The 26,406-nt window shown below is 41.3% G+C and overlaps 1 protein-coding gene across 1 annotated transcript; it reads left to right on the forward strand.

Annotated features, from left to right (window-relative positions):
- Positions 1-7,612: 7,612 nt before the first annotated feature.
- MINAR2 (membrane integral NOTCH2 associated receptor 2) lies at positions 7,613-16,952 on the forward strand. Its single transcript, XM_032675968.1, has 3 exons — positions 7,613-7,778; positions 15,711-15,956; positions 16,773-16,952. The coding sequence occupies exons 1-3, from the start codon at positions 7,614-7,616 to the stop codon at positions 16,950-16,952; spliced, it is 591 nt and encodes a 196-aa protein (XP_032531859.1). The 5' UTR covers position 7,613.
- Positions 16,953-26,406: the final 9,454 nt, after the last annotated feature.

Below are 26,406 nucleotides of genomic sequence, written 5' to 3' on the forward strand. Positions count from 1 at the left end.
TATTTGAATTTTTCCTCTTTTGGGTATCCGTGTCTGGTAGACGAATCCACCACTGAACTTGGTGGGTCTTCGGCCCCCATTCTGTAATGCAAGCCTTTAGTTATGCTGTGAAAACATGTAGGAGAGCAAAACCTAAAGACAGCTGGAGAAATAAGCCAGAAAGGCATCATATTTTCTACTCAAATACTTAGATTCAGTCTTAACTCCTGCTGAAATCAACGTATGTGCTTTAAAATAGCTGTACTATCAAAATCTTCGGTTTGGCATCTTACTACTGTGAATTCAAAAACTGCGACTTTAATGAGGTGCTAATTTATGATTTTAAATAAAACATCTTCTGGTTTTAAAAAAATAAAGAAGGAAAGGAAAATAACACTGACATCATGGAATGTGATACTATATTTTGTATAATTAAAAAGCTTCAATGTACAGAAAATTCACTTGCTCTTGGGCATCACTCCTAAAGTCTAATAGAATTATTGTAGTTGGCAAGCAAAAGAAACAATCATTATTTTAAATTTTCTTCATATTTAGCACCCAATCTTCCTCATACTTCTGCACGCACTTGAATGACAACTAAAAATCAAGCTAGAGAAAAGATGTCTCCAGACTAGGTGCCAGAGGACAATTTTTTTATCAGCCACTGATATCACCCTCACTATTCTAAATGTTTATGGTCTGCTGATTTTGAATATTCCACCAACAGGAATTGTTGGTTTAATCACAAAAATTTAAAAGTACATTTTAACTTTCCCTGTATCTGTCAAAAACAGATGAGTGACTTGTGCTGAACTAATCATTTTATAACAAAATGATAAAAAGAAAATACTTTTGATTGGGACTCAGGGATTTAAAGTTGCATAGTCAAATTACATTCTTTTAAAATGTAATCACTGAAATCAGGATGTTGCAATGCTGATAGTTCTAGTTCTGATTCCCTTGGCAATTGTAGAACAAAATTATTAATTAAATATACGTGAATCATTTTGAAGAAATTTTGTGTATAAATAGCAAATATACCCCTTACTTCTCTGTATGAATTTGAAAGCAAGTTCATTTTACTCTTCAGTGTATTCTATCATCATTCAGAGGAGCAGCACAGACCGAAATACTCCCTTTGTCAGAAAATTATAAGAACCTTCTGAGAATGTGCCCAGCCTGTGACCTGAGCCCCAGCACGCCGTGGGGAGGGCATGCATCAGCCAGCCCTACACAGCCCTTCCACAGACCTGAGTGGCAGTAAGCAGCCCTTTCCAGCTGTGTTCAGAGGAGCCATAGCCTTATGCAGGCATAGACAATCCAGAGTTTACTTACTTTTTTGGATTTGTTCTTTCTTCTTTGGCAGCAATCCCTCTGCATTAATATGTTTTCCTTCCAGCCTGATGAATATGTAAAATTTCAACTAATGAATGTCAAATCAGTCAAGTTCAGCCAACATATAAAGGTGAAATTCACTTTAACTCATAAGGGCTGTAGTAGGCTTCTCTGCTAATTAAATCCCACTTAGACCCTCTTTTGTTGGATTAAGTGGGATTTAAATGGTACACAGGGTTTGTGCTAGGCTGGTGCACAGTGGGCTTCCTTCTTCCCACATATGTGCTAGCTAGCTACGGCATGATCAAAAGTTCCAATACCTACCACTTCTTATAACTTTCTTAAAGAAATACATGAATTTTAATCACATTGCCATTTATTCTGAAGGGAAGTTGCTGCTTTATTCTGGAGGAAGTGGCTTAGGTTTTGGGTTGTTACGATTTTTTTCATTCAGTTTTTGTTGTCTTCTTCAGTGACAGAGAAGCAGCCATTTGCCTATTCTAAAATATACCAAAAATTGAAAGCTTGCCTGCACCATGAGACCAGTGGTGGCCCTAGAGCCTAACAGGTCAACTGTAAAAAAACAAAATTAGAAGCACTCAGAATTTAAATAACTCCATAGAAAAGATGCTCAAACTAATAGGAAAGGAACTTGAAATACATCAAAACCAGGAAGCCAGACAGGGAGAAAGGGACAGTCAGGGATGATAGAGCTATAAAAGGGAAGTTCAGCGAATAACTTGTGTCGGCCTTTCCAGATAAAATGTTCTCATACCTTGCATATTCCTTGTAGCAGAGATGTCAGAGAAGCTGGATCAAGGTGGACAACAGACACAGGGATGTATGACCAAATAAGTATGTTCGATGCTAATAGGTTTCTAGGGTGGCAGTCATCTGAGAATTTGGGAAGAACACAACTGGGAAATTACAGAACCACTTGCCATGGTGCCTAAGGTGTCATTCCAAACAGCGTCATTTCTGCCAGAGGACTGGCAGACTGCAACGTAATTCCTGCCTGTGGGAAAGGGGATCTCCAGGCAATCCTTTGAACTACAGATTAGGGAGTCTTGAGTTACTTTCCTGGTGCTGTAATAGTCGATAAAAAAGAGTAAGATCCCTGAGCACCTGGATAAGCATGGACTCAGGAGAGAGTCAGCATGGCTTCAGTTGTGTCCTGAGCAAAGAGGGTTTGGAGGACACAAGTCTCTGACAAAGTTCATTACGGGATATTCAAGAAGCTGCATTCACAGAGAACTACAGGAGCAACCTCTGTGGTGGTTAAAGGATTGGAAGCAAACTGGTCATTTTTTAGGATGGAGAGATGTAATGGGTTTGTTACCCTCTCTGAGAGGGAAACGGAACTAGGATAGGTCACCCAATGTATATTTTACCAATATGATATTCCATACTATGTTACGTCAGCTCAGACATAAAAGACGGGAAGGAAGTAAGGGCTCTCTTCTCTTCTGGGTAGCTGAGCAGAGTGGTTGGGCAGTTCCTCTGGGGGAGAAGAGCATCGGTTGTGGGGAAGTATCTTTTTTTTTGGCTCTTCTCAAATCGCCCTGGAATCCTAGAGATCATAAAGAATTGGCCTGATGGTGGAAACTTCAGTTTGACCAATGAGGAAGAAGAAGAACAAGTGGATTGGGCTGAGGAAGCTCCACCATACAATCAGTTACCCTAAGAAGAAACACGTTATGCCCTCTTCACTGATGGTTCTTGATGTATTGTGGGGAAAAATTGGAAGTCGAAAGCAGCTGTCTGGAGTCCTACCCAACAAGTGGCGGAAGCTACTGAAGGGGAAGAACTCAAAGCCGTTCAATTGGCCCTGGACATTGATGAATGAGAGAAATGGCCAAGGTTTTACCTCTACCCTGACTCGTGGGTGATAGCCAATGCTCTGTGGTGGTAGGTGGATTGGTGGAAGAAGATCAATTGGAAGCGCAGAGGAAAACCTATCTGGGCTGCTGATTTATGGCAAGACACTGCCACTCGAATTGAGAAGGTGACTTGGAGAGTCTGCCATGTAGATGCCCATGTACCCAAAAATCGAGCTAATGATCACAACAACAAACAAGCAGACCGAGCTGCACAAGTCAAGGTGTCACAAGTAGATCCCAATTGGCAGCATAAGGGAGAGTTGTTGTTAGCTCTGTGGGCACATGATGCTTCAGGCCATCAGGGCAGAGATGCCACTTACAGATGGGTGCAAGACCGAGGGGTGGATCTAACCATGGACACTATTTCCCAGGTCATCCATGATTGTGAGACATGCGCTGCCATTAAACAAGGAAAAAGAGTGAAGCCCCTGTGGTATGGTGGACACTGGGATAAGTATAGATATGGAGAGGCTTGGCAGGTTGATTATATCACACTGCCACAGACCCACCAAGGTAAATGCTATGTGCTCACCATGGTGGAAGCAACCACTGGATGGTTAGAGACTTATCCGGTGCCTCACGCAACTGCCTGAAATATCATCCTGGGTCTTGCAAAGCAAGTACTGTGGCAACATGGCACCCCAGAGTGCATTGAGTCAGACAATGAGACTCATTTCAAAAACAGTTTAGTTACTATTTGGGCAAAGGAACATGGCATTGAGTGCGTATATCACATCCCATATCATGCACCAGCTGCTGGAAAAGTTGAGTGGTGTAATGGATTGCTGAAAACTAATCTGAAGGTATTGGGTGGGGGAACTTTCAAAAATTGGGATCAGCACCTAGCAAAGGCTACATGGCTAGTTAACACTAGAGGCTCCGTCAATCGAGCCAGCCCTGCCCAAATAGAGTCCCCTCACACTGTGGATGGAGACAAAGTCCCAGTGATTCACTTGAGGGGTATATTAGGTAAAGCAGTTTGAGTTAACTCTCCCTCGAGCAAAGGCAAACCCATTCGTGGGATTGTCTTTGCTCAAGGACCCGGATACACCTGGTGGATAATGAGAGAAGATGGGGAAACCCAGTGTGTACCTCAAGGAGATTTAACCTTGGGGAAAAACTAATTGTACTCTGAGTTGTATGTTGCAGGAAAAGTCACTAAACAAGGAAGACCCGAACTAAGCCGATGCTGGTGCTCAACGATGAGACAACGTAGAAGACCAGACCTGTATAAGCGCGGGATATGGGCGCATATGGGATATGAGTGTGACGTAAAATAGTATGGAATAAGGGGTGGAGATTGTATTGGGTTTGTTACCCTCTCTGAGAGGGAAACGGAACTAGGATAGATCACCTGATGTATATTTTACCAATAAGATATTCCATACTATGTTAACGTCAGCTCAGATATAAAAGACGGGAAGGAAGTAAGGGCTCTCTTCTCTTCCAGGTAGCTGAGCGGAGTGGTCGGGCAGTTCCTTCGGGGGAGAAGAGCGTCAGCTGTGGGGAAGTATCTTTATTTTTAGTTCTTCTCTGTGGGTATAGTGTTTATAACATTTTCCCTCTTTGTGTAAATATAAACACCCTTTCTTAGCAGCTTCGATTCTGTAGGGTTTTTTTCCCCTTCTTTTCCCCACTTCCCCCCTTACCTTCCCTCTGGAGGGACTGGGCACAGGCCCAGTAGGTACGTGGTGTTCAGCCAAAGTAAACAATAAGAAGAGAAGTCAGCAGTATGGTTCCCCAAAGAATAATGCAGGGTTTAGGTTTTTTCACATTTTCATCCATGGCATGAGAAAGAGAGTGAAAACTGAGTTCTCCAGCTCTTCAGGTGACATTAAGGTCTTCTAGTTAACTGACTGCTGCTTCACTTGGGAAAAAAACTCTCAAAAGTGAGCAGTTAGACAAGACATTGACCGATAAATTTTGATGTAGGAAAATGTCAAGTATTATAGCTATGGAAAATAGCCTAAACTATTCCTACAAGATACTGAACTTGCAAGTAGCAGTCATAGAGGTGAAGAAAAATTGTGGTGTCATTTGTTACGGTGGTCTGAAGTTATTAGCTGTATGAGAATACCAGGGAAAAAAGCACCAAAAACTGTTGCATGTTGTCAGAAGACATAATTTTTCCCATTTTTGTAACTGTTTTGGAACGACTTGAGTATTGCATTCATTTATGCTTGCTGTGCTCTCATGAACAATGTAGTGGAATTACAGCATAACACATTGAAAACGGAATGAGCAAGGGAACAGACTAGGTGGCTTACCAGATAGACTGAAAAAGCTGATACTTCAGACTGGAAAGGAAGAGACTAAACACAGTCGAGGTTTAAAAAATCCTGCGTGGAGATTCTGCGTGGATAATCTGCATGGAGAGCTCTTCTTCAAATCCTGTAGTACTGCAAAGAGGGCATCCTCGCTATGACTAGAATGGAAGTTACTTTAAAAGATGTAAAAGCACTTTAAGCAGATGGTCATGAGGTTCTGAAGCTTGCTTCTAGAGGAGGTAGTATCAGAAGATTTGAAAAGCAATTTATGGACCATGAGTTTATAAACAGATAATAAAAGGCCTGGGAAGAGACACTTTAGCACAAAAAAATGGTGTGGCTTCTGAGGGAGTAAAAGGAGAATGAACTGCAGAAAGTAGCCAGGTGTACACTGTAAGCACCATCGGTTCCTTCCCTTTCAAACACTGTGATAGATCCTGGGGAGGAGGGATCTGACCTAATAAGGTGTTTTTTACCTTCTTGTGTCATGTCTAATCAAACAAAGTAGTGTTGGTATGTAAATTCACACAGTCGCAGACCCACATTATATGCTACAGTAGCACAGAGAAAATCTTGTGTTTAGAGAGATGCTGGAAAGTCTGTCTATGTTAAAGAAAGAAGTCATGGTTGTATATATACCCACCTATTTTAAGACACAAATTATTACTGTCTGCACAGAGAAAAAGTGAGAACTACATGTCATGGCAAGTCTAAAACAGCAGCTTCATGGTAATCCCCTAGAGTACACTGGCAAGGTGTATTAGTGTTTTGGGGTTCATTACACTGGGGAGACATAGATGTAAATGTAGCAGCAGGTTCCCCAGAAGCATGCACATCCACTTAGAAACACACTCACTGCTGTCTCTTTTGTGGCTGCTCACAGGTACTTACTTGAACATCAACTTGAAAGGTGCCAGAATAATAATTTTAAATGGATATGCCATAAAATAATCTCCAATAAATACATGCAAGGAAAAACCATGAGTTTTTGAAGTAGATAAGGATTTTAACTTATATATATATATATATCTCAAAGTATTCACTTATTACATTAGAATTTAAAAAATATTTTCCTATTTTTATTTTCTTTTTATATTCCAGCAATTTTCTGGGCAGAAAATAGATTTGTTTGATTCTCTGGTCTAAGTAAAAGACTAAAAGTTTTGCGATGCCCTAATTCTCAGCACAAGTTTGATCCAAAACATGTTCTCCTGTATTTCAAGCAAAGAACTTTCAAAAGCCTATCCTCTGCAGCAGTGTCATTAAAAATGAAACATATCCTAGAGAAACATAAAGGTCTCAAGAAAAGGTTAAAATAAAAAGGAGAAGGCTACTTTTGCTAGTTGTACATAGTAGCCATTATGAGGAGGGGAATTTCATTAGCTGAAAGTCAAAAGGACTTTGACTATGACTTAACACTCATAAAATGATGATGAAAATATCAAATCTCAAAATAAAATAATAGAAGTGAAGGGACTGAGACTACACCATTTAAGTCAGTAACAGTTTTTTCCAGTCACTTGAACAGGAGCAGAATCAATTCCCTGAAAACTTCTGTTATCAATTACTTGAAGCAATCTAATATTTCCCAGGGTCAAGAAGAATTTGCTGTGAAAGAAATCCCTAAACTTAAAAAAGTGCACGTTATAGCTGTCATGGTAAATGGTACCAACCCACGCAGCACAACGGAGCCTCTTGGTACTGCCACAGAAAAGGAAGACTTGCTTTGGACTGGGAGCTGCTTCTAATTTTCTGGGGGAAAAAAAAAGCTTACTTTGAAGTATTGTAGGCTTGGCATTTTTGGCAGATCACTTGAGGAAGTGCTGGTATGCATTTAAGTGTCTTATGCATCTCCTCACTGGTACTCTGTTAGTTTTAATGAACACATATGTATCTATCAAAAAAAAACTCTGAACCTGAAAGCTTAAGCTAGGCACTTACAGAAACTTGTCCTGTCTGCTCTGCCACTTCTAAACAATCTTTTATCATTGGTAGATGATATAAGTGAGCCTGATACCAAACAGGGGTCAGATACAGTTTCAGGAAACTGTCGTATCCTTCTTCACGTCATTAATAATAGAAAGAGCATGCACAGCCAGGAAGCAGAAGCTGGGGTAAGGCTGTTTTCATTGTTACTCTACAGTACAGAAACATGGACCTCTCTGTTTTGCCAAACAACAACCACCCCGATAAATTCCTGCAACTGGAGGTGAAGTCTTTAGAGAAAAGCTCTACCTGTCTGAAAACCAGCTGGGCAAAATTGCCAGATGCAGCTCTACCTGGAGTGCAGCGGTGGCACAACAGAATCTATTTACAGGTAAGGTCTAAAAGAGGCTGCCATTTTTCCTGATTTTTCTACCTTGTTTTAGGGATCAGGGCACAAATGTTGTGAGGTTAAGACATCAGCTGTGGTTTCAGTTTCATGCATCTCTTAATCTGCATCACTAATATCCCTGTAAGTTTTCCCATTGACTTCGGTGAGGATCAGGCTCCACGAGAAGAGTTACTCTCTTCAGGAGGGGGACCACTGACTTCATTTCTTTCTACTGCTCTACAACATTTTTATAGAATTTCCCAAAGAGTCTACTGAAGTCAAATACCAATTAATTGTACTAAAAGGGTGCGTGGAATGCGTTCTCTGAAGAAGCAAGAAAAAAAACAGACTTCAAATTGAAAGTCAGATCATATCCTTATCCCTCTAACTGGATGAAAAGGTACATTACAGAGAGCATTAGAGATTCTTGCTCCAAATTTATATATGTTCACCATAGCTTCCTTTTTATTTTGCCTTGTTTTTCTCATTATACTTTGACCTTCCCCTTATACTGAAAGACAGCTGTTGAAAGTGTGAAACACACTGACTGCATTAATCCAGGTTATTATATAGAGGTAGCAGCAATTTCTTGGTAAAAATGTAAATGTGCATTGCCTAGCAGAGGCCCTGGAGCTGGCAGAGGAGAAGTTCATGTCTGGATCAGCAGCACTACAGCTGCATCAGCTCACACCCCTCTGGGCCCCACTCGCTGCTCCACAGTGCTCCTTTCCTGCTGCTCGGGGAGCCCCTCGCCTTTCCCCACCCCTAGCATGAGCAAAAGCTCCAAGGTCTGTTTCTTGTCAAGAGATGGAGACATACATAAGTGGTTGGGGGTGGAGGGGGTGGAGAAGGGTCTGCATCCTGAGGATGCTTAGGGTGGCGGTCAAATTCCCCAGGGGGATGAGGAGTAGGAGCGAAGGAACCGTGAACCTGGGGGAAGGGATGAGAAAGATGCTTAAAGTCTCCCACGGCTACTTCCTGTTGCACTTCTCCCCTCTTAGACATTTCTCCCCATCAGCTCCGCAAACTCCTTTGCTCCCTCTCGGAGTCCGTTCCAGTCCTCCTCCTTGCAAAAGTCCTCCCGCTCCTGCCGCCCGCTTTACTTTCCCTAGCTTCTTCCCCACCCCAGACACCCTTCCCTCTGCCTTTTCCAATGCCTCCAGCCATCTCTGCTCGTGTTGTATAATCTTTGTTGGCGACTCCCCAGGGAGAGCTGGGGCGGGGGAACACACGGTCGCCCGTAGTCTCCCATGCAAACAGCCCTAACCGAGGGACGGAGCCTGAAGGATCCCAAACAATAGGGTATGGTGCAATGCTGGCCACACTCCCCCCCCCTCCTCACCCCCCTTTCCCTCCAAGCCCCTCTTTTGTGCAGGATAGAGGCAGCCACACACAGAGCCTCCTCCGCAGCAGGGATCCTTCTTCCCATTGTTGTCAAACAGAACGCACTGTCACCGAGCCAAGGGCTGCAGAGCTGCTGGAGGACTAAAAATGTGTGGGGAGCCCTGTGCTTTTTGACTTGTGCTCTGCTCTTTGCCACCAGCGAGAAGGTTTTCCTGGAACTCTGTTCCCAGCCCCGGGATGGCTGTTTCAAAGGAAATGTCTGTACTCACTACGTCTCCAGAAAGGGAGTTTGCAAAGTGGTATGTTTTATGAATGTTAAACCTAGGACGCAACCTATACTTTTTTAAAGTGTAGTCACTAGTGAATTCAAGGTGCTCAGATAAAAATCATTGTGCCTTATTCTTTCTACCTTAAGGGTTCACCTCCTTTTCCCCTTTTTGCTGACAATCAAATAAAGGGAAAAGTACTGATGAGTTCCAGACCCTAGAATAAACACAATGGCACAGTGGAGAACTAACGGCACAGGAATAACATATTTTCCTTTAAGATGAGAGAGCAATGAGGTTAAGGGTTGGTTAATTCAGAAACGGAAAAAGGGGAGGGGGGTGGAGGAGGGAGAATTAATTTCAGAACATATGTGCATGATCTAAAGATTCCCAAAGTCATTAAACCTTGAGAGTAGCCCAAATTCTCCCTTCAAAAGCTAATTTTCTTTTAAGAAACTAATGCTACTCAGGACTCCCTGTGCAAAGTGACTCCTCAGTGGTGTGTTTGTCCTCTTCCAGACCTTTATTATGAGATCCCTTAAATTCAAATGCACTTCAGTGCCTATGTGTTTTCTTCACCCATAAGTTTTATAATTTGTTTCCATTATAAAACGTAGTTTGATGTAAAGACAAAAAGCTGCTGCTTTTTCTCTGCACTTTCCTCTTTGGTATCAGGCAAACTAAACAGCTTCCCTGCTTAGTATGTATTTTCATAGACTAGTTTGACTAAACCAAACTATGAAGAAGTCCAGGAATCTTGGCCCTATCTTGTGAAAAGCAGCATAAAAAGCAAAGACTTTCTCTTGCAAATGGATAGCTGCTGACCACATTCTGATCACCCTGAAAATTTCCAGCCTCAGTTGACTCTCTGCCTCAAAATATGTTTTAATGCACAGTGTACACCAGGTAATCCCCTATATCTGTTTCTGATAGCCAGGTTGCATGTGTACCCTTTGGTCAACCTGGTAATTTTCTGCAATTCTCAGACTGCTCTTTCTTGCTTGTATTTCCCTTTTTTCCCTATTTTTGGAAAACAGCACAGAGCACTTAGTCTTTGAGCAGCATGCTACTTCTTGGCACGGTGGTCTTTTGGCCTGCAGGTATTACATCTCACTTAATGCCTGTGTCCTGCCTTTGCTTGTATCTCACTGTACCAGCACAAGAGAGGTTTTTTTTTTTTATTCATAAGTAAGGGGTTTTTTTATCTATAGGTTAGAGTCACTTCTTTGTCCTCTGGATCATACGTGCATTATGTATTTCCACTCTCTCCCTTATTCTTCCCCAGACATCTGCAACTGGCCACTATCAGAGCCAGCTGCAAGGTTGGCAGGAGCTTTGGTCTGAGACTGTACAAAAGTTTTTATGTAATGCACTCACAACCCTGCAGAACTCCATTACCAGTGACAAATAAAACACATTTTTTAAATGAAACAATTCATTATAAGGATAGAAGTAGTCCCAATGGTGCACAATTAAAATAGTCCATATGAATACTTACTTTTCTCTAAATATCCGTCACACTGGATTAAGTGGTTACAATCATCTACTAATCTCTTTTCTATTCATGTCAGGTGACTTCCCAGGTTGCTTTGTAGTACATGAGGCTGCCTTAATAACTCTGACAAACAATCCAGATCCCTTCATTTCCTTCTATAAGAAAACTTTCATTCCTAGAATCATAGAATTATAGAACGGTTTGACTTGGAAGGGACCTTAAAGATCATCTAGTTCCAACCCCCCTGACATGGGCAGGGACATCTTCCACTAAAACAGGTGGTTTCAAAGCCCCATCCAGCCTGGCCTTGAGCACATCCAGGGATGGGGCATCCACAGCTTCTCTGGGCAACCTATGCCAGGGTCTCATCATCCTCGGAGGGAAGAATTTCTTCCTAATATCTAATCTAAACCTGCCCTCTTTCAGCTTAAAGCCATTTCCCCTTGTCCTATCATTGTAAAAAGTCTCTCTTCAGCTTTCTTGTCAGCTCCCTGTAGGTACTGGAAGGCTGCTACATGATCTCCCTGTAGCCTTCTCTTCTTCATGCTGAACAACCCCAGCTCTCTTAACCTGTTTTCATAGGAGAGGTGCTCCAGCCCCCTGATCATCTTCATGGTCCTCCTCTGGACTCACTCTGTATTCTCAGGAATCCTTATGTGAGCTCACTGCCCTACTGTCTTTTTCATATCTCCTTACCTACACCTGGTTACTCCTTGCCTACCCAATTGCTTTTCCATAGCATCCTCTATGAGATCAGATTTGTTGAAGAAAATTCTAAGTGCTAATAATTATTCATCATAATAGATAAGCTTTTTTTATTGTCCAAATGTCTAGCAATATCTATGCAGTTGTTACAACTATCACAGGGATGCTTGGTTACACCCTAGAAACTTTTTGTCTTTCAGGTCTTTTTCTGCCTTCAAAGTAGGTCTTTAAAGCAGAAAAATGTCCTTCCAAGTGCTAGGAGAATCCTCCAGGATGTGTTACAAATCTTTTGCACATCAGAGGGTTATAGTATTTAACAAATTACTATCAAATATAATAATCACCCTGCTACTCACCTTCACTAAGATTGAGGAGGCTGTTACAAAACAAATATTGCAATATCTAGTGGCCATAGGTTTCTTTAGCCTCCCTTGGTTAAAACTTCTAGGTATAGCTGCCCATCAACAGCATTTCTTTCCTTCATTGAGAGCATCTTTCCCAATATCAGCTGGAGACCAGGGCTGGCCACCAGACAAGAGGAACTGATTCTCTTCGGTGGGCAAGGAAAGAAAAATTTGAATTCCAGGAAGTAAATTTATTTTTTTTAAGTATCTCTCTGTTCTCTTCTTTCAGGTAGATGGGCTTGAAACCAAGGCCTAGCCTTAACTGTTGATGTCCTGGTTTTGGTGGGTGATGTCTCATATCACAGGCTGAGGAAAGAGTGGTTAGGTTCTTAGGTTGTTTCAGTTCTAACAACAACAGCAGAGGGAATGAAAGGATAAAGTCAAGAAAAAAACGAGATTAAAATATTTCCTAGTAACAAAGGTTAAATTATAATTTTAATTATATGTATTGTAATGCATCTACATGCTTAATTCACATTATGAAATAATCGGCAAGAAAAAAATGTGGAGCAAGCACATGTCGGTTCAGTAATCAACTAACACTGACTCTCTATTGATCTTTGGGCTTTTTACAGAATCCTAATTTTGTACATGCCAGCTCTCTGAGTCTGTCAAAGAGGGACAAACTGTTCTCAGTGAAAAACACAAGTTGTAAACCATTATAGCTTTCTTGCTCATGAGCTATATGTAGATCAAACACAGCTATGTGTTTGTTTGCAGAGGTGAACATTTTTCATCTTGTTAAATGTGTTTTGTCAACTCATTTCATCTATAGTTTCTCAGTGTTCTTCCTAGTTAGTGCTTGAATATTTGCTGTTCCTTCCTTCCATGCAGTAAATAACAACATAAATTGCCTCTGATTTGTTCTGTTCCACCCTAATTCATACTGACTTCTTAGAATCAGTGTATATTATATGAACTCTGTAACGAATACCTAAATTTACAATACTTTCATCTTTCTTTGAACATTTGCTTCATGAATCAGAATCAAAACATAGAAGTCTGTGACAATGGCTGGGACATGTTTTACATCTTAGCAGAAAATAAAAAGGAGTTTTTGCAAGAATCAATACTAGCAAGCATGTTTTTATTATCTAATCTTATGTTTCTCTGCTTCTATACATGCATATGTATAATGCAATCTTCTTCATAATTCTCTGTATGATTTCTTAGACCTAAAACTTTTTTTATGTCCTTCAGGCTTCTGTTCTTTCTTTTCCCTAACCAGTCTTAGGACATATTTAGTGCACAAGTTTTACAACCAAGCATCTGCCTGTACTCTAATGTATTCTCCCGATTAGCCTGTCACTTTAATGTCTGTTCTCTAAAACTTCTGCAAGTTATATCCTATCCTAAATTCCAGTCCAGTTCTCGTGGTAAAACCCTGTTCCCTGTCCCAGTCTATTTCCTCTCTACCTCTGCTCCAAACTACCACATTCTTCTATTCTCATGCCTACGAAAAGAAAGGTACTCCAAACAGAAGGGGCAAAATGTTTTGCCACAAAGCCCTCTCTTTATGAAAAACATTTGCATCATGCCATCTCTTCCAAGTTTGGAAGAGAATTTTATTTAAAACAGCTTTAGAAATTACTGTCAAGTCACATTCTTTTCACAACATTTTAGCCTAGGGAGACTAAACATCCCCTGGTGACACAGTTCGCGTTCTTCGACAAAATGTTCTCCAAGTTCAACTATCTAGCAAGCCTGAGGGAAGAATCATTAAGGTCAATAATAAATTTTAAATAAGAAATAAAATAAATAAAATAAAATGCAGTCAGAAAGAAAAGGCAGTTAAAAAACACCAGCTCAGCTGAAATCTGGCCAGTACAGCCCAGAGGGCTTCAGTGCCAGCTGTAACTGCAATGCAAAGAGCAGTATTGTCAAGGGATATGTGGAGGCTAAGGAACAACATGTGGAAATTATGAACTAACAGAGGGACAGGAGGTCACTGAGGATCCACCCGCCTACTAATGGCAATTATTGATGGGAAGCATGCTTAGTCACTTCTGCAGGATTTAGTGATATGAATGCCAGCATGATGCTTCCTCCCAGGGTTTCTTAGAAAAAGTCTGTTGTTTTGTTTTCTCCACCTTCACTTTCTGAAGGAAACCATTCCTCACAGATCCTTCTTCACCTGCCTGCCCCAGACACCCCAGACGTGTCTATGGATGTACAGACACTGCAGTCATTAAGTAGGTGATGACATGCAGTGGCTGACTTCCACTGAAAGTGGATTCACCAGCGCAAAAGGGGGCACAGAATTACTCAAGCAGAAGAAGCCAGCAGTTTGCTATCATCTCAGGGACCTGCACTGACTGATGTGGGATCCAAGCAGCTTCCAGAGCCAGTGTGCAGGAGGTCAGATTCTCTGGGCTCCCACCAGAGAGGTGGCAGGAGAAGCAGGACATGCCCCCAGCCCTTTTGTGGCTGAAGTCCAGCCTGTGGTGCTTTCACACAGCTGGAGATCTCCATAAAAGCGAAATACTCTGGGAAAGACATCCTTCCATGGAAGTAAGTTTCTCAGAATCCAGCTTCCTCACTGGTTGTTTATTATGTGCACTTACCTCATGTGAGTCTTGTAGCAGGCATTGCCCAGACCCTTGTGATTTCTGAGAGTGGGAGAGGGCTGGGGACTGCCCCCTGCTCAGCACACCTGACACAGGGCCACTGGGTCAGGCCAAGGCTCCCCTTGTCTCAACATGGAGTTTGTAAGGACAAACTGATGAGGAAGCAGCGTCACTGATGAGGAAGGACGAATTTGCACTGTGGTGGTTCTGTAGAAGCAGCCCCGAGAGACGGGAGGGGTGTTAGTGTAGGGCAAGGGCTCTGTCAGGAGCAGGTCTCTCAGGAAGTTGATGCATGATGGAACCCCAGATCAGTGACAGGTTAATTCAAAGTCTCGTGGACAGAAGGTTGTGGTGAACTAAAATGTTGAACAGTCTGAGTTGGAGAGTCTGATTGCATTCCTCCATGCAATTACAGATTGAAAAATATGGTAGCTACTATCTTACTGACCCATAAAGAGGTTCTTGATGCTGTTTTAAGAAGCAGCTTGCAAGTTCTCAAAAACTGTGATCCCACCAGTGTTGTTCATCCTCCTCCCTTGTCACCCCCATGTTCTAAAAGGTCTGATTTAACAACTTTTTGTGGCTAGGAGGCTGCTCAGATATTTAATTACCTGTGAGTTCTGACAGTGCCCGAAAAAAGGACTTTCAGTTGAATAAGGAGCCTCTTTGACATCCTAACATGAGTCTAGCATTCAACAGCGTGAACAGAACTGTGAATCAAATCCTTGCTGCCAGAGGTGCAATTCCATTCGAGGCTGTCATTTATATGCTGCTACCCCTGTGCTTCATTCTGCTTTGTCCTTGCACCTCTGCTTTTGCATCATACACCCGTGGCTTTCACCAGAACTACATGTTGTACTGTAGTGCTCCATAGCACTGTTTTGCTAAAGCAGAGGCTTTCTTTCAGCAGGCATTATGTCAGTTCACACTTGCAAAAGAACTTAATGTTGCACCCACCTGCGTTCCCCAGAAGGAAAAAATCTGCATGAAGTGAACAGTTGGTCTCCTTTACTGCACTATATATGTTTGCCAGAATAAGAAAAATTGTTGCATGTGTAATTTCAAAGAGGATTCTGCTGTATTATAAATGCTAATTCTGCAAGGGTAGGTAAATGAAGATAAAGGCAGCTTCTGATCTAACTTGTGCCTTACAGAGAGAAAAAAGAACTGTCACTGAGCTGCCAGGCTTAGACTTGAACAGGGTCAGTCAAGAAATGATAGACAAAGCCCTGGGGAAACACATTACACCCATCACCCTGAAATCCACCATCAAAAGAAACCCGTTGTATAGTGATATCCAGCTGGATGACGACTGGGAGGAGAAAAAAAAGACCCCTTCCTGGACCGTGCAGGACTATGACAGACACTCGCTGCACTCTAACTTGGCCAGCCACATAAAGGTAATGCACTGCTGAGCTGAGCTGGAGCAAACTGGATTGCTGTGGGCTGTGTCGTGCATGCATGAACCACTGTGAGGCCTGTTCAGCCCGCTTGGTCCTTTTGGTGGAATTCCAGAAGTAAATATGGAGGTATTTTTTTGGTACAGACATGACACCAACGTGAGTCTGATCGGGAAAGGAAGTCTGTGCATCTGGTGAGACTCCAGGAACTTCAGCTCTGCAGAACATGATCTCTGACTTAAAGAAAGTCTTAAACCACAACACTATGCAACTCAGCTTCCCTGTTTATATAGGGAAGAGCTATAAATATGGTGCTTAAATACTATACAGTCACTTTAATAACTGTTCATAGCAAAATTCTGTTATCAAATTACATACATTTTCTGAGCTTCATCCACACTATGCAGGATCTTTCCTGCCTGTGGGTTGGCACAAATCACTTTTAGGATTACTTTTGTAAGCTTTTTTTCTGCTGTTCCACTTTTGGGAAACAGAGTGAGATCTGTGTTTATACAACGACATCTCTTCCTGAGAAGACAACGTGGTCTGTTCTAGGTTTTTTGATCACATTTCAATAGCTGGTGTCCTACATTTGGTTCCTGGCTGAAAAGTGTGGTTTTAATTTTCCCCAGTGGAACATTTGCAGCATCTGGCAAGTAGCACAACCTACGTTCAAGTGAAAGTGTCTTACATATGTGCTGTGATGTCTTAAATTCATTAATCAGTATCTGATGATAGCCAAAATACTTCTGGGTATGTTCTAATGACTTTATGTGCAACAGAGAAACTGAGTTTATTTTCTGATTTTTCTTCTAGGAAAATCCTAATGATCTACAGTTCTGGATGGGGGATATTTATACTCCTGGGTATGATACCTTGTTAAAAAAGAAAGAGAGAGAAAAAAAGCATTCCAAATATTGTCGAATCATCCTGCTCATGGTACTTGCTGTTTGCATCCTAATTACCATAGTCACACTCAGTGTTTTACTTACTTAGTACAGCCAAATGATGCTGATGGGGATTTTTTTTTTCCAATAAATATTTTTATTAAAGTATTCCTTCCCCTCCCCTCTTTTATTTGAATTCCTTTTTTTTTTTTTTTTTTGGTCACAAATATAATGTGTTTGACAACACTACTTTAGAAAATTCCTGTACAGCATAAGGAATTGATCCTGAAAAGAGATAAATACCCTGAACATGGCTGAATGTCTCCTTACAGGTATAATTTAAATAGAAAACTATAAATATTCTACTTTTATTAGTGCCTTCTTTGGACTAGTCATTTAGGTCATTATGTGTGGTATGTTACATATTGTATGTACAGACAACTAGCTGACTATTTGTCCTAATAAACACCCTCTTCATCTTTTTATGATAGCTATTTTTAGAATGTAGAAAAGTAGTATAAAGCATCATTTAAGATATCTCAAAGAATTATAAAACAAAAATTCACACCCTACTTAGTGACTGAATGCATTATTCCAATGATGCAGCATTTAGTATAAAGGTAGCCTAAAAGCATAAATGTTTTCTTACACGTTTTCAGAGAAGAAAAACAAAAAATAGATCACTGAGTTTCTATGAAAAGAATTCCCTAAGACCTAGGACGGAGTTTCTGCATCCCTATGTGACCTTTTTTCTACATGTAGCATCTCTGCTATCCCAAAAGATGGAATGACAACCTTTTTTTAATCTAGCATGTCAAAAACTGGAACAACATTGGTGAAATACTAGATTATAAACTTGAATTACAATACACTTTAAAAACATTAAAGTCATAGAGCCAGGCTATGAAAAGCTATGTTTGTAAATAAAAGAAACAAAAAGTTAAATGTTAAGGGCACACAGACAATTAAGTTCATACACCTCAGAATAATTCAGGATAATGAAAACATGAGACAAAATGACAAAATAAAAAGTGAGAGGACAGGGAGAGAAGAACTTTGAATAATTATTTCCTTTCTGAAAAATATTCTGGGTGCTACAAACCCTTTATACCTCTGTATTTGGTGTCTAAGAAGCTACGAAGGGATTTCCCCTACTCACACGAGAATCTCACAGATGCACAGAAGCTGGAAAACTGGGGTTATGACAGTTCTACTTCTTGTCCCACAAAAAACCTCCCTCTGGATTAGGCCAGGAATAGGACCGAGATAGAGGGTTTGTAGTGTGCCCTCTGAATTCTAGAATGTGTCCTCTTTACAGCAGGTTTACAGTGCTTTAACTCATGTCAAGATGGATTTGTCTTCAGATAGGTGCATTCAATTCCTTCCTTCTCCTCTGCTCCATGTTTGATTCTTGTTTGTGCTGTAACTACTTGGACCCTAGTCTAGCTTGTACCATAACTGGTTTATCTGGTTATCATGAAGATTCATGATAAAAGAGCTTTGCTTTAATCTAGTGAGCAACCAACAGCAAAGGAGTAGCAGCATTTAAATGCACATGCATGAAATTAGTATCCCTATTAGAAAATTGGACACTGGTGTAAATATACATGGGAACTCAATCTCCTGCCTTGCTGCAGTTTCAGTGTAGCTGGAGATTCTTGTCTGAAAGATCAGGCCCATACAGCTTATGAAAGTAAGAACTTCGGAGTATTTTACAAGACTAATCGCTGACATTATGAAGTAACTACTTGCATTAAACCAACAATACTTGACTTTGTTCCAGCCCAAGTACATTTGCTTTAAGTGCATACAATGCAGAGACGTACTTTTGTAAATTATTGAGGCCTGCAGGCGGGAAGCCTAAAAGCAAAGGGCTCTGTAATTTCCAGGAAAACAGCCAATAATACGAGTCTCTTGACTGCATTACTCTCTGAGGGTTTAGCAAAAAGGATAAAATAGTTTTCTCCAGAAGTCCATTACGGGATGCTTCACTCCGGTTTCGCTGCTGTCACCTAGTGGAGAGCCAGGAAAGAGGAAAAACGTGTCAGGCACGGTGGTGCCGGTTTGTGCTAATTTCTTTTTTGCGTGTATGTGTGCGTGCGTTGTTGTTTTGCTTTGGTTTGTTGGTTTGGGGTGGTTTTTTTTTTTTGTTTGTTTGGTTTGAGGGTTTTTTTGCCGGTGTGTGTGTGGGGGGGGAAGGGCTGCTCTATGTTTTTACTTCCCTGTCCCTCCGTGGTGATGCGGGTTCCTCTGGTGACCCCTCGTGGCAGAGCACAGCGGGTGGGACGGAGGGAATCGGCGGGTCCCGGTGCCGGGAGAGCCGGGAGGCAGGAGGAGGCTCCTTGCGGGATCGTCTGCCCGCCCGTGAAGGAAAGGGGCTGGCTGGCTGCGCCCTTCAGAGCATTGTCTTGCCTGAAAGCGAGCTGTGCTCTAGGGGCTGAGAAAATAAACAACACTTGAATACTTTGAGGAGGGAAAAAAAAAACAACCCAGCGTCAACAGACCGAGAGACAAAGACCTCTCTTCAGGGGGGAGTGGTGGAGCCACGGGATCCTTTGTGCCATGTGCTTACTCTGAAAACAATTAAGGAGACAACCCTTCTTTAACCACTTGATGCAGTGTAAGTTTACGTGTGTTGTAGAAAAATAATTTAATTTTTTGGTTGGTAAGATTGCTTTGTGTTGTCTCTTTTATCGTGTTTTTTTTTTTGCTTTTGTTGGTTTGTTGGTAGATTGATTTATTTATTTTTTTTTTTAGTTCTTTAGTGGCAGGGACTGAAGACGTCACAGTAACACTCATAACAAACGAGGATCAAGATTGGTGTTTGGAGAACAGAATGTTGAGGGTATTCCAAAAGTGCTTAAAAAAACTGTGAGAAAAGGAGGCTTGGGGAGAACTTATTTATTCTCTACAACTACCTGAAAGGAAGTTGTGGGCAGGTTGGGGGGCTGTGGGAGTCTATCATAGAATATGTCGAGTTGGAAGGGACCCATGAGGATCATCAAGTACAACTCCTGGTCCTGCACAGGACACCCCAAGACTCACACCATGTGCCTGAGACTATTGTCCAAACACTTCTTGAACTCTGTCAGGCTTGGTGCTGTGCCCACTGCCCTGGGGAGCCTGTTCAGTGCCCAACCACCCTCTGGGGGAAGAACCTTTTTCTAATATCCAACCTAAACCTCCCCTGACACAGTTTCAGGCCATTCCCTGGGATCCTGTCACTGGTCACCACAGAGCAGAGATCAGTGGCTGCCCCTCCTCTTCCCCTCACAAGGAAGTTGTAACTGCAATGAACTCTCTCCTCAGTCTCCTCTTCTCCAGCTGAACACACCAAGTGCCCTCAGTCACTTATCATAAAGCTTCCCCTCCAAACCCTTCACCATCCTCGTTGCCTCCATTGGACACTTTCTCTAACAGCTTAATATCTTTCTTTCATTGTGGTGCCCCAAACTGCACACAATATTCAAGGTGATGCTGCACCAGGTCAGAGCAGAGTGGGACAATCCCCTCTCTCTCCTGGGCTGGTGATGCTTTGCCTGATGCCCCCAGGACAGGGTTGGCCCTCCTGGCTGCCAGGGCACTGCTGGCTCAGATTCAACTTACCATCAACCAGGACCCCCAGGGCCCTTTCTGCAGGCTGAGGGAAACTTTGATAAGATTTAAGCAGGTGCTTAAAGATGAGAAAGTAGCCAAAGATAAGAAAGTAGTCAAATTTGCATCAGAAAAGAAACAAATCTAGGTGAAGTTTAAAATTTTTATTCCAATGGAAATCAGCTCAAGTAGCAGCAAAGTCTCCTATTGAAGTCAGAACAAACTTAACATACAACACCAAGTTGGAATGTCAGTATCTTACCAGCACGTACCAATAAGGTGTAGGACAGGGGTATAACTGTGGTGGAATACTACCTTTTACTCAGAAAACTGGAATTTTCAGTGACACATAGCAGGAATTCGCTCTTATAAACTGCACATCAGCAACCTGGAAGAAAATAAGAGTACTTGTTCATGCAGATTCTGCCCACTTATAATTGCACTGGAAGTTACTATATTTCACAACTGATTTTAGAAAAATTAACTTTCTTCTCTCCAGTAAATAAGGATTAGCTTTCAAAACTGCCCAAGCAACTTTTTAAATTACTTTTAGTACAACTACTCTCCCAAACCACTAGAGCATCTCAGAAGATTCTGTTGAGGAAATTCTCACCTTTCCTCTTTCTTTGCTATATTTTTCCCATCCTGAAAATGTCCAGAAATATGCAACTGAGTTCTCATATTATCTGATTTTGGCCTATAAAGTTGCTGAAAACAAACTCCTGCTTGGCTCTGACATTCCAACAGGCACAATTTGGGAAAATTACGGCTACCACTCCCCTTCAGTAAAGTACAGAGCTGACCCATGGAAAAGATCTTTCAGGGTTTGTTGCTTTAGCAGGGTACATGTTTTAAGTTTCTAGCTTCATTTTTTTTTTCTATCAATGCACTCATTACTTAAAACGAGATCCATAATAGAAAAACAAGAAGGAAAGGGACATTTTTGAGTTTGCCATGAGTAAAGTTACTTTGGTCACATCAGGATTTGAAAAAGAAAGATGCAACATGAATTGTGAGTTGTCATACATTACAAACTTCTCTAAGGCAGAAGTTACTCCTTCAGTTATGATATTTCGGTCTGTGAGTGCTGAATGAATAACCATAATAGCAGAACCTGTGTGGATGCTAAACATCTCTGCTATCTATCACTGAAAGGTCAGGAAGGTCTGCCACAAACTCCTCTACCCAAAAAGAATGTGCCTCTGATTAGTTCAGAGATGTTTTCAAGCAGATCAAACTACCAAATCCACTCCAAGGATCATGGTTATGCTCCTGTAAACTGAATAATTCACTGAAACATAAATTTATGGGGAATCTAGTCAGATGAACTAAGCATCAGACAGCAGTCCAGCACAGTAAATGTGATTCTTCTGTCAGCTATTTTCTCATGTGATTTTACCAGTTAGAAGATGCACCTAGATTTAAAAAACTAGAGTAGCAGTTACCTGCTGTAACAACAACAGGTGTAACACAAGGTGTATCATCTCTTTGTGGCACAAGATACATTTTAAAAGTATCCAGCACCCAGTATTTTTGGTGGATTACACTTTTTGGTTTGACAACAGCACTTCCTTCTATATAGGTTCCTTAATAAAAAAATGCCTTTTGCACTACCTAATTGCTTTTTAGTTTTGTTTGTTTGGGGTTTTTTTGTTTGTTTGTTTTTTGTTGTTGTTGTTTGTTTGTTTGGGGTTTTTTGTTTTGGGTTTTTTTTTTTGTTTTGGTTTGGTTTTTTTAGGATTTCCTAGAAAGCTTTAGCCCGTGGACAAAGAAGGATACAAATCCAGAGCCCTTCTGTGGATTCACAGTTCTGCTGTGGCCTCACCTGTACAGCCATAACCTGGTTATTTCCATTCTGGAGGAATGCATTAATGAATGCAGGAAAGACTCTTTTGTCTGGGAGCTCCTGCTTATACTGACAGGCTTTCTCTGTTCCAACTCCTACTTCCCATGACATCGGTTCAGACTCAGGCCACTGCTACATCCAGACACAGGTACCTGGATTTGTTGTTGGAACATGACAACTCATTTCTCAGAAACCTGGTGGCACTGCAAACCCGGAGTTGTAAGTCAAGTTTGACAGACCTGTGCCCATTTATAGTCCATTGCCTGGAAGGAGAAAACAGAACAGTGGCAGAAAAACGCAAATTTCTTCATAAAACTCTTGTCTGTAAGTCTATGAACCTGAATCTATAAAAGATTTAACTTGCAAGATTTGGGATTTGTGGGATCATTCTCCCCTCCCTCCCCTCCTCTCCAAACACGAACACATTCCAGAGAGATTTCTCCGGGAGGACAGATGTAGTTCGAGTTTGAATTGAGGTGGAATCTGAGTGAACATAGGTTTAGGTAAACAGCTTTTGATAAGACCTCTCTAGACAGTGATTTCTTCCTTTTGCAGCTGCTTTTCTGTAGATTTCTCCCTGGGAGCAGCCAGTCTGGTCAGTGGTGCTGGTGCATCCTGACAGACAACCCTCTTCCTGACAGAAGTACTTGTCAAGATTTCCGAGTTGTGGAGGCTGACTTTGTGAATCTTTGCAGCTGAAAACTTGTTGCAATGATCCTGATATGGTTCTGATGCTGATCATGACACACTGAATCCAACAGTCAGCATATTCAGTTATGAATTACATATTGTTAAGTGTTCTTTTTCCCTCACCAAACCTAATGTATGTCATCTGGTTGTGGAAAAAAATGCTGGACACTCTGATATATTATGTTCTATTAATGCAACGCAGCAACAAAAATCCTGTACACAGTTATATTTTCAGTGCATTACTGAAACCAGTTGGCAGGCAGCTTTTAGGTTGAGGGGGGGGACTAGTTAATTCATAGCAGCATGACATGCTATATCATTTTCACGAGAACACACAGATCCTAAGTTGGTGTGTGTTATTTTTTCCACCCGTGTATTTAGCTTCACAGACAACCCAGCACATGAACCAGCCTTCCTGCAGAGGGGTTGTTTCCCTCTGGGCTTTGCTCTGTGCTGATTGTGCTCTTTTTGGAAATTCTCCAAAAGGCCACTCTCAGCTCACAAATCAATTTGCTGCAGGTGGTGCAGTAAATTGAAACTGTTGTAGCTGTAAGTGGGTTCATCTGTGGGAATTCTTGTTGCTTGTGGTAAGGTTAGTCTTGTTGGAGGAAGCAGAGTAAAGGTAAGGTGGAAGGCAGAGAGTTTTATGACAGCACAGTTATTGCTCAACACACAACCCAGGATCTACTGAGTATCAGGCTTATTTGCTTCAGATTTGGTAGACTGCTGTTTTTAATACCTGTGAGTGGTGTGAGTGGTGTGCCTGTTTGGCCTTTAAAGCGTCTTCTCTCCAGGCACAGCTTAATACTGAAAACACACATATAAGTGTGCACACTGAAGTAGTATTTTTAATTCCACTGTTTGAGTCCCTCTTCTAAATAACTTGGCACTTCCTCAGAAAGTGAAGGGATAACAATAGTGAAAATAACAGAGAATGGTTTTGTTGTGGGAGATGTTTGCTTTTGTTCAAAGTCTGATTTCTCTTTTTCACACTCTTAGGCTTTTTTGTTTATTGAACTGCATGAAAACATTTTGAAACTGCTTTGGATATAAGACAATCTGGATAGAGAAACTGTAAGTGATTAATGTTCTGTGTGTGACTAGTCCTGTTAGTGGTATATTGCTAAGGGAAAGATTGCCTTATAAAAGTAGCTGTTAGACTAAAATAAGCACAGGACCTTCAATCTTTGAATTTGCATTAGTTCTCTTTCTGTTTAATGAGCAAGCCCATAAACATTGTCTCAGCTCATTGAGATGTGAGCTGAACCAATATTAGTAAACTAGCATGAGAGTAATTTACATAGTCAGGGGCCAAAAGTGATTTGTTTTTTAATATCTGTGTTTTAAGATTAACTGTGTTTTAAGTTTGAACTTCAGAACCATTTGTGTGAGGTATGTGGGGGAAAAATTCGAGTAAGGAATCAGGAAGCTCTGTTTTGTCTGAAATGGTCTGTATTGCTCTAAAGGTCTGACAAGTTATTGCATCTTCATTGCACCCCATAAACACTTATGAGATGCCTGCAATATTAAGTTACCATATAGCGCAGCGTACAGAGACAATTTAAAAATAAAATAACGAGAAATGGAATGGGAAAACTCTAAATTTGTTAAGATTAAGCTGAGGATAAAGAGGCAGCCATGACAGTAAATTAGGCTTTATTCCTGGTTGAAATGTGACACAGAAAGTATACTTAGGACAAGAATAAATCCTGGGCAAGGCATTTAGAATCGAGTGAGCTAAATCAACAGTAGCTCTGGCATTGTACATGTGAGTAAAAATATTAAACATTAGAAGTAATTAGGTTGAAAGTATAAGATTATGCAAAGCTCAAAGCTAGAGCAAAATGGGCTCTTCTAACACATGGAATAGGGATACTGTTTGCAGCCTGGAAGCCAATGAGTTAAATTGGCAAGATGTCAAATCCTGAGGCAATGGAAAACAAATGAGTACAACCTAGGGTTTACAGCAGTAATGTTGTGTGGAAATAAATGTTGCAATACACTGCAAACTGCAGGGGGAGAGAAGAATTCGCTAAGGACCTAAATGCATGTCCAACCTTGAAGTGAGAAATTGGTTTCTTTGGGTGTTTTTTGATAAAGAAAAATAAAGGTATTTGATGGTAGGATCTATATAGTGATGTCCATTGAATTTTACCTTACTGACTCCATTTAATGGTATGTGTCTTAATTACATACTTTCCCCAGTGCTCTGTCCAAACCCCTATGACAAGCAAGGAGTCAGTCACCTTGTTTTCAGAAGGCAACTCTACCACCAAAAACCTGCTTCCATTCTGAGTGAGATCTCCTTCCATTATCATATATTATTCCCTGTGCACCTGAGATTGGACAGAACAGTTGTGGTGATGGGACAGTTTGATGCTGCCAATGTGCCTGGCCTTCCTCTCTCTGCATCCTGGCAGTGGGGAACTATGATTGACCTTTCTCTTTGACACTTGTGACATTTCTTGGAGGCTTAGACATGTACACCTCTGGCTCTAGGCATGCTGTTCATTTTCAGTGCATTTTCAACCTTTTTTTTTTTTAAATTATTTTTATTTGTTTTGGCTTTGGGGTTTTGTTTTAGAAGTGATTTTTTCATTTAGAATGACTGGCTTATTCAAGTCACGTAACTGTTTTGTCCAGTAGCAGATTTAGGGACAAGCTTTGCCTTCACTGCCACCTAGAACAAATGTCTGGACTACCCATGTTAAAGTGCATTTTCCAGTGAAGTTCATGCATATATATATGTGTATGTCTACATGTAGGTATGTGAATGTATGAATACATATGAATGTATGATACAGAGACACTTGTGTGTGTGTGTGTGTATACACTTGAAAGAAACATTGGCCCTGTGAAGCCGTTGCCTTCTAAAAAGAACATGTCAAGTGTTTTTTCTAACATCCAATGCAAAAATCTGCAGTGTCAAGAACGGTTTTACTCAAGCAGTTCTTAAACAATAGCTAGAGTATACTAAGATGGACAAGACCCAGAGAATCATGGGTGGGCTTCGCGAAGGAAGATTTGGGAAGGCTCTATCCACGTTTGTTACAGGCACGCTGGTGACTTATGAGGCCAATACAAGATAGACATATCCGATTGCAAAAGGCACAGCGGAAAGACTCCTTAGATGGTAAATTGTGCAAGGCACAATTCTTTCTGCGTTGCCTTTTTTCCTCGAGAGTGATCCTGCTGCGTTCTCAAAGGCATCAGCAGCGTTATAGATGGTGTGTCTCCAGACCTCCCGACTGGAGCCCAGAGTAGACCAGTTATGATGATCAATGTGGCCAAGGCTGAGATGTTGTTTCAGGCAGTCCTTGTATCTCCTCTTTGGGGCTCCTCTCTTGCTGCAGCCGGTGGCAAGTTCACCATAAAGCAAGATCTTAGGGAGGCGGTGGTTGGTCCTTCATCCTGGAGACGTGCCCTGCCCATC

The sequence above is a fragment of the Chiroxiphia lanceolata genome, chromosome Z, assembly GCF_009829145.1.
Source record: "Chiroxiphia lanceolata isolate bChiLan1 chromosome Z, bChiLan1.pri, whole genome shotgun sequence".
Classification (NCBI taxonomy): domain Eukaryota; kingdom Metazoa; phylum Chordata; class Aves; order Passeriformes; family Pipridae; genus Chiroxiphia; species Chiroxiphia lanceolata.

Coding starts and splice junctions, on each gene's coding strand:
- MINAR2 (XM_032675968.1), top strand. CDS start 7,614: ATGGACCTCTCTGTTTTGCCAAACAACAACCACCCCGATAAATTCCTG. Junction 7,779..15,710: donor ACAACAGAATCTATTTACAG/GTAAGGTCTAAA, acceptor TGTGCCTTACAG/AGAGAAAAAAGAACTGTCAC. Junction 15,957..16,772: donor ACTTGGCCAGCCACATAAAG/GTAATGCACTGC, acceptor TTTTTCTTCTAG/GAAAATCCTAATGATCTACA.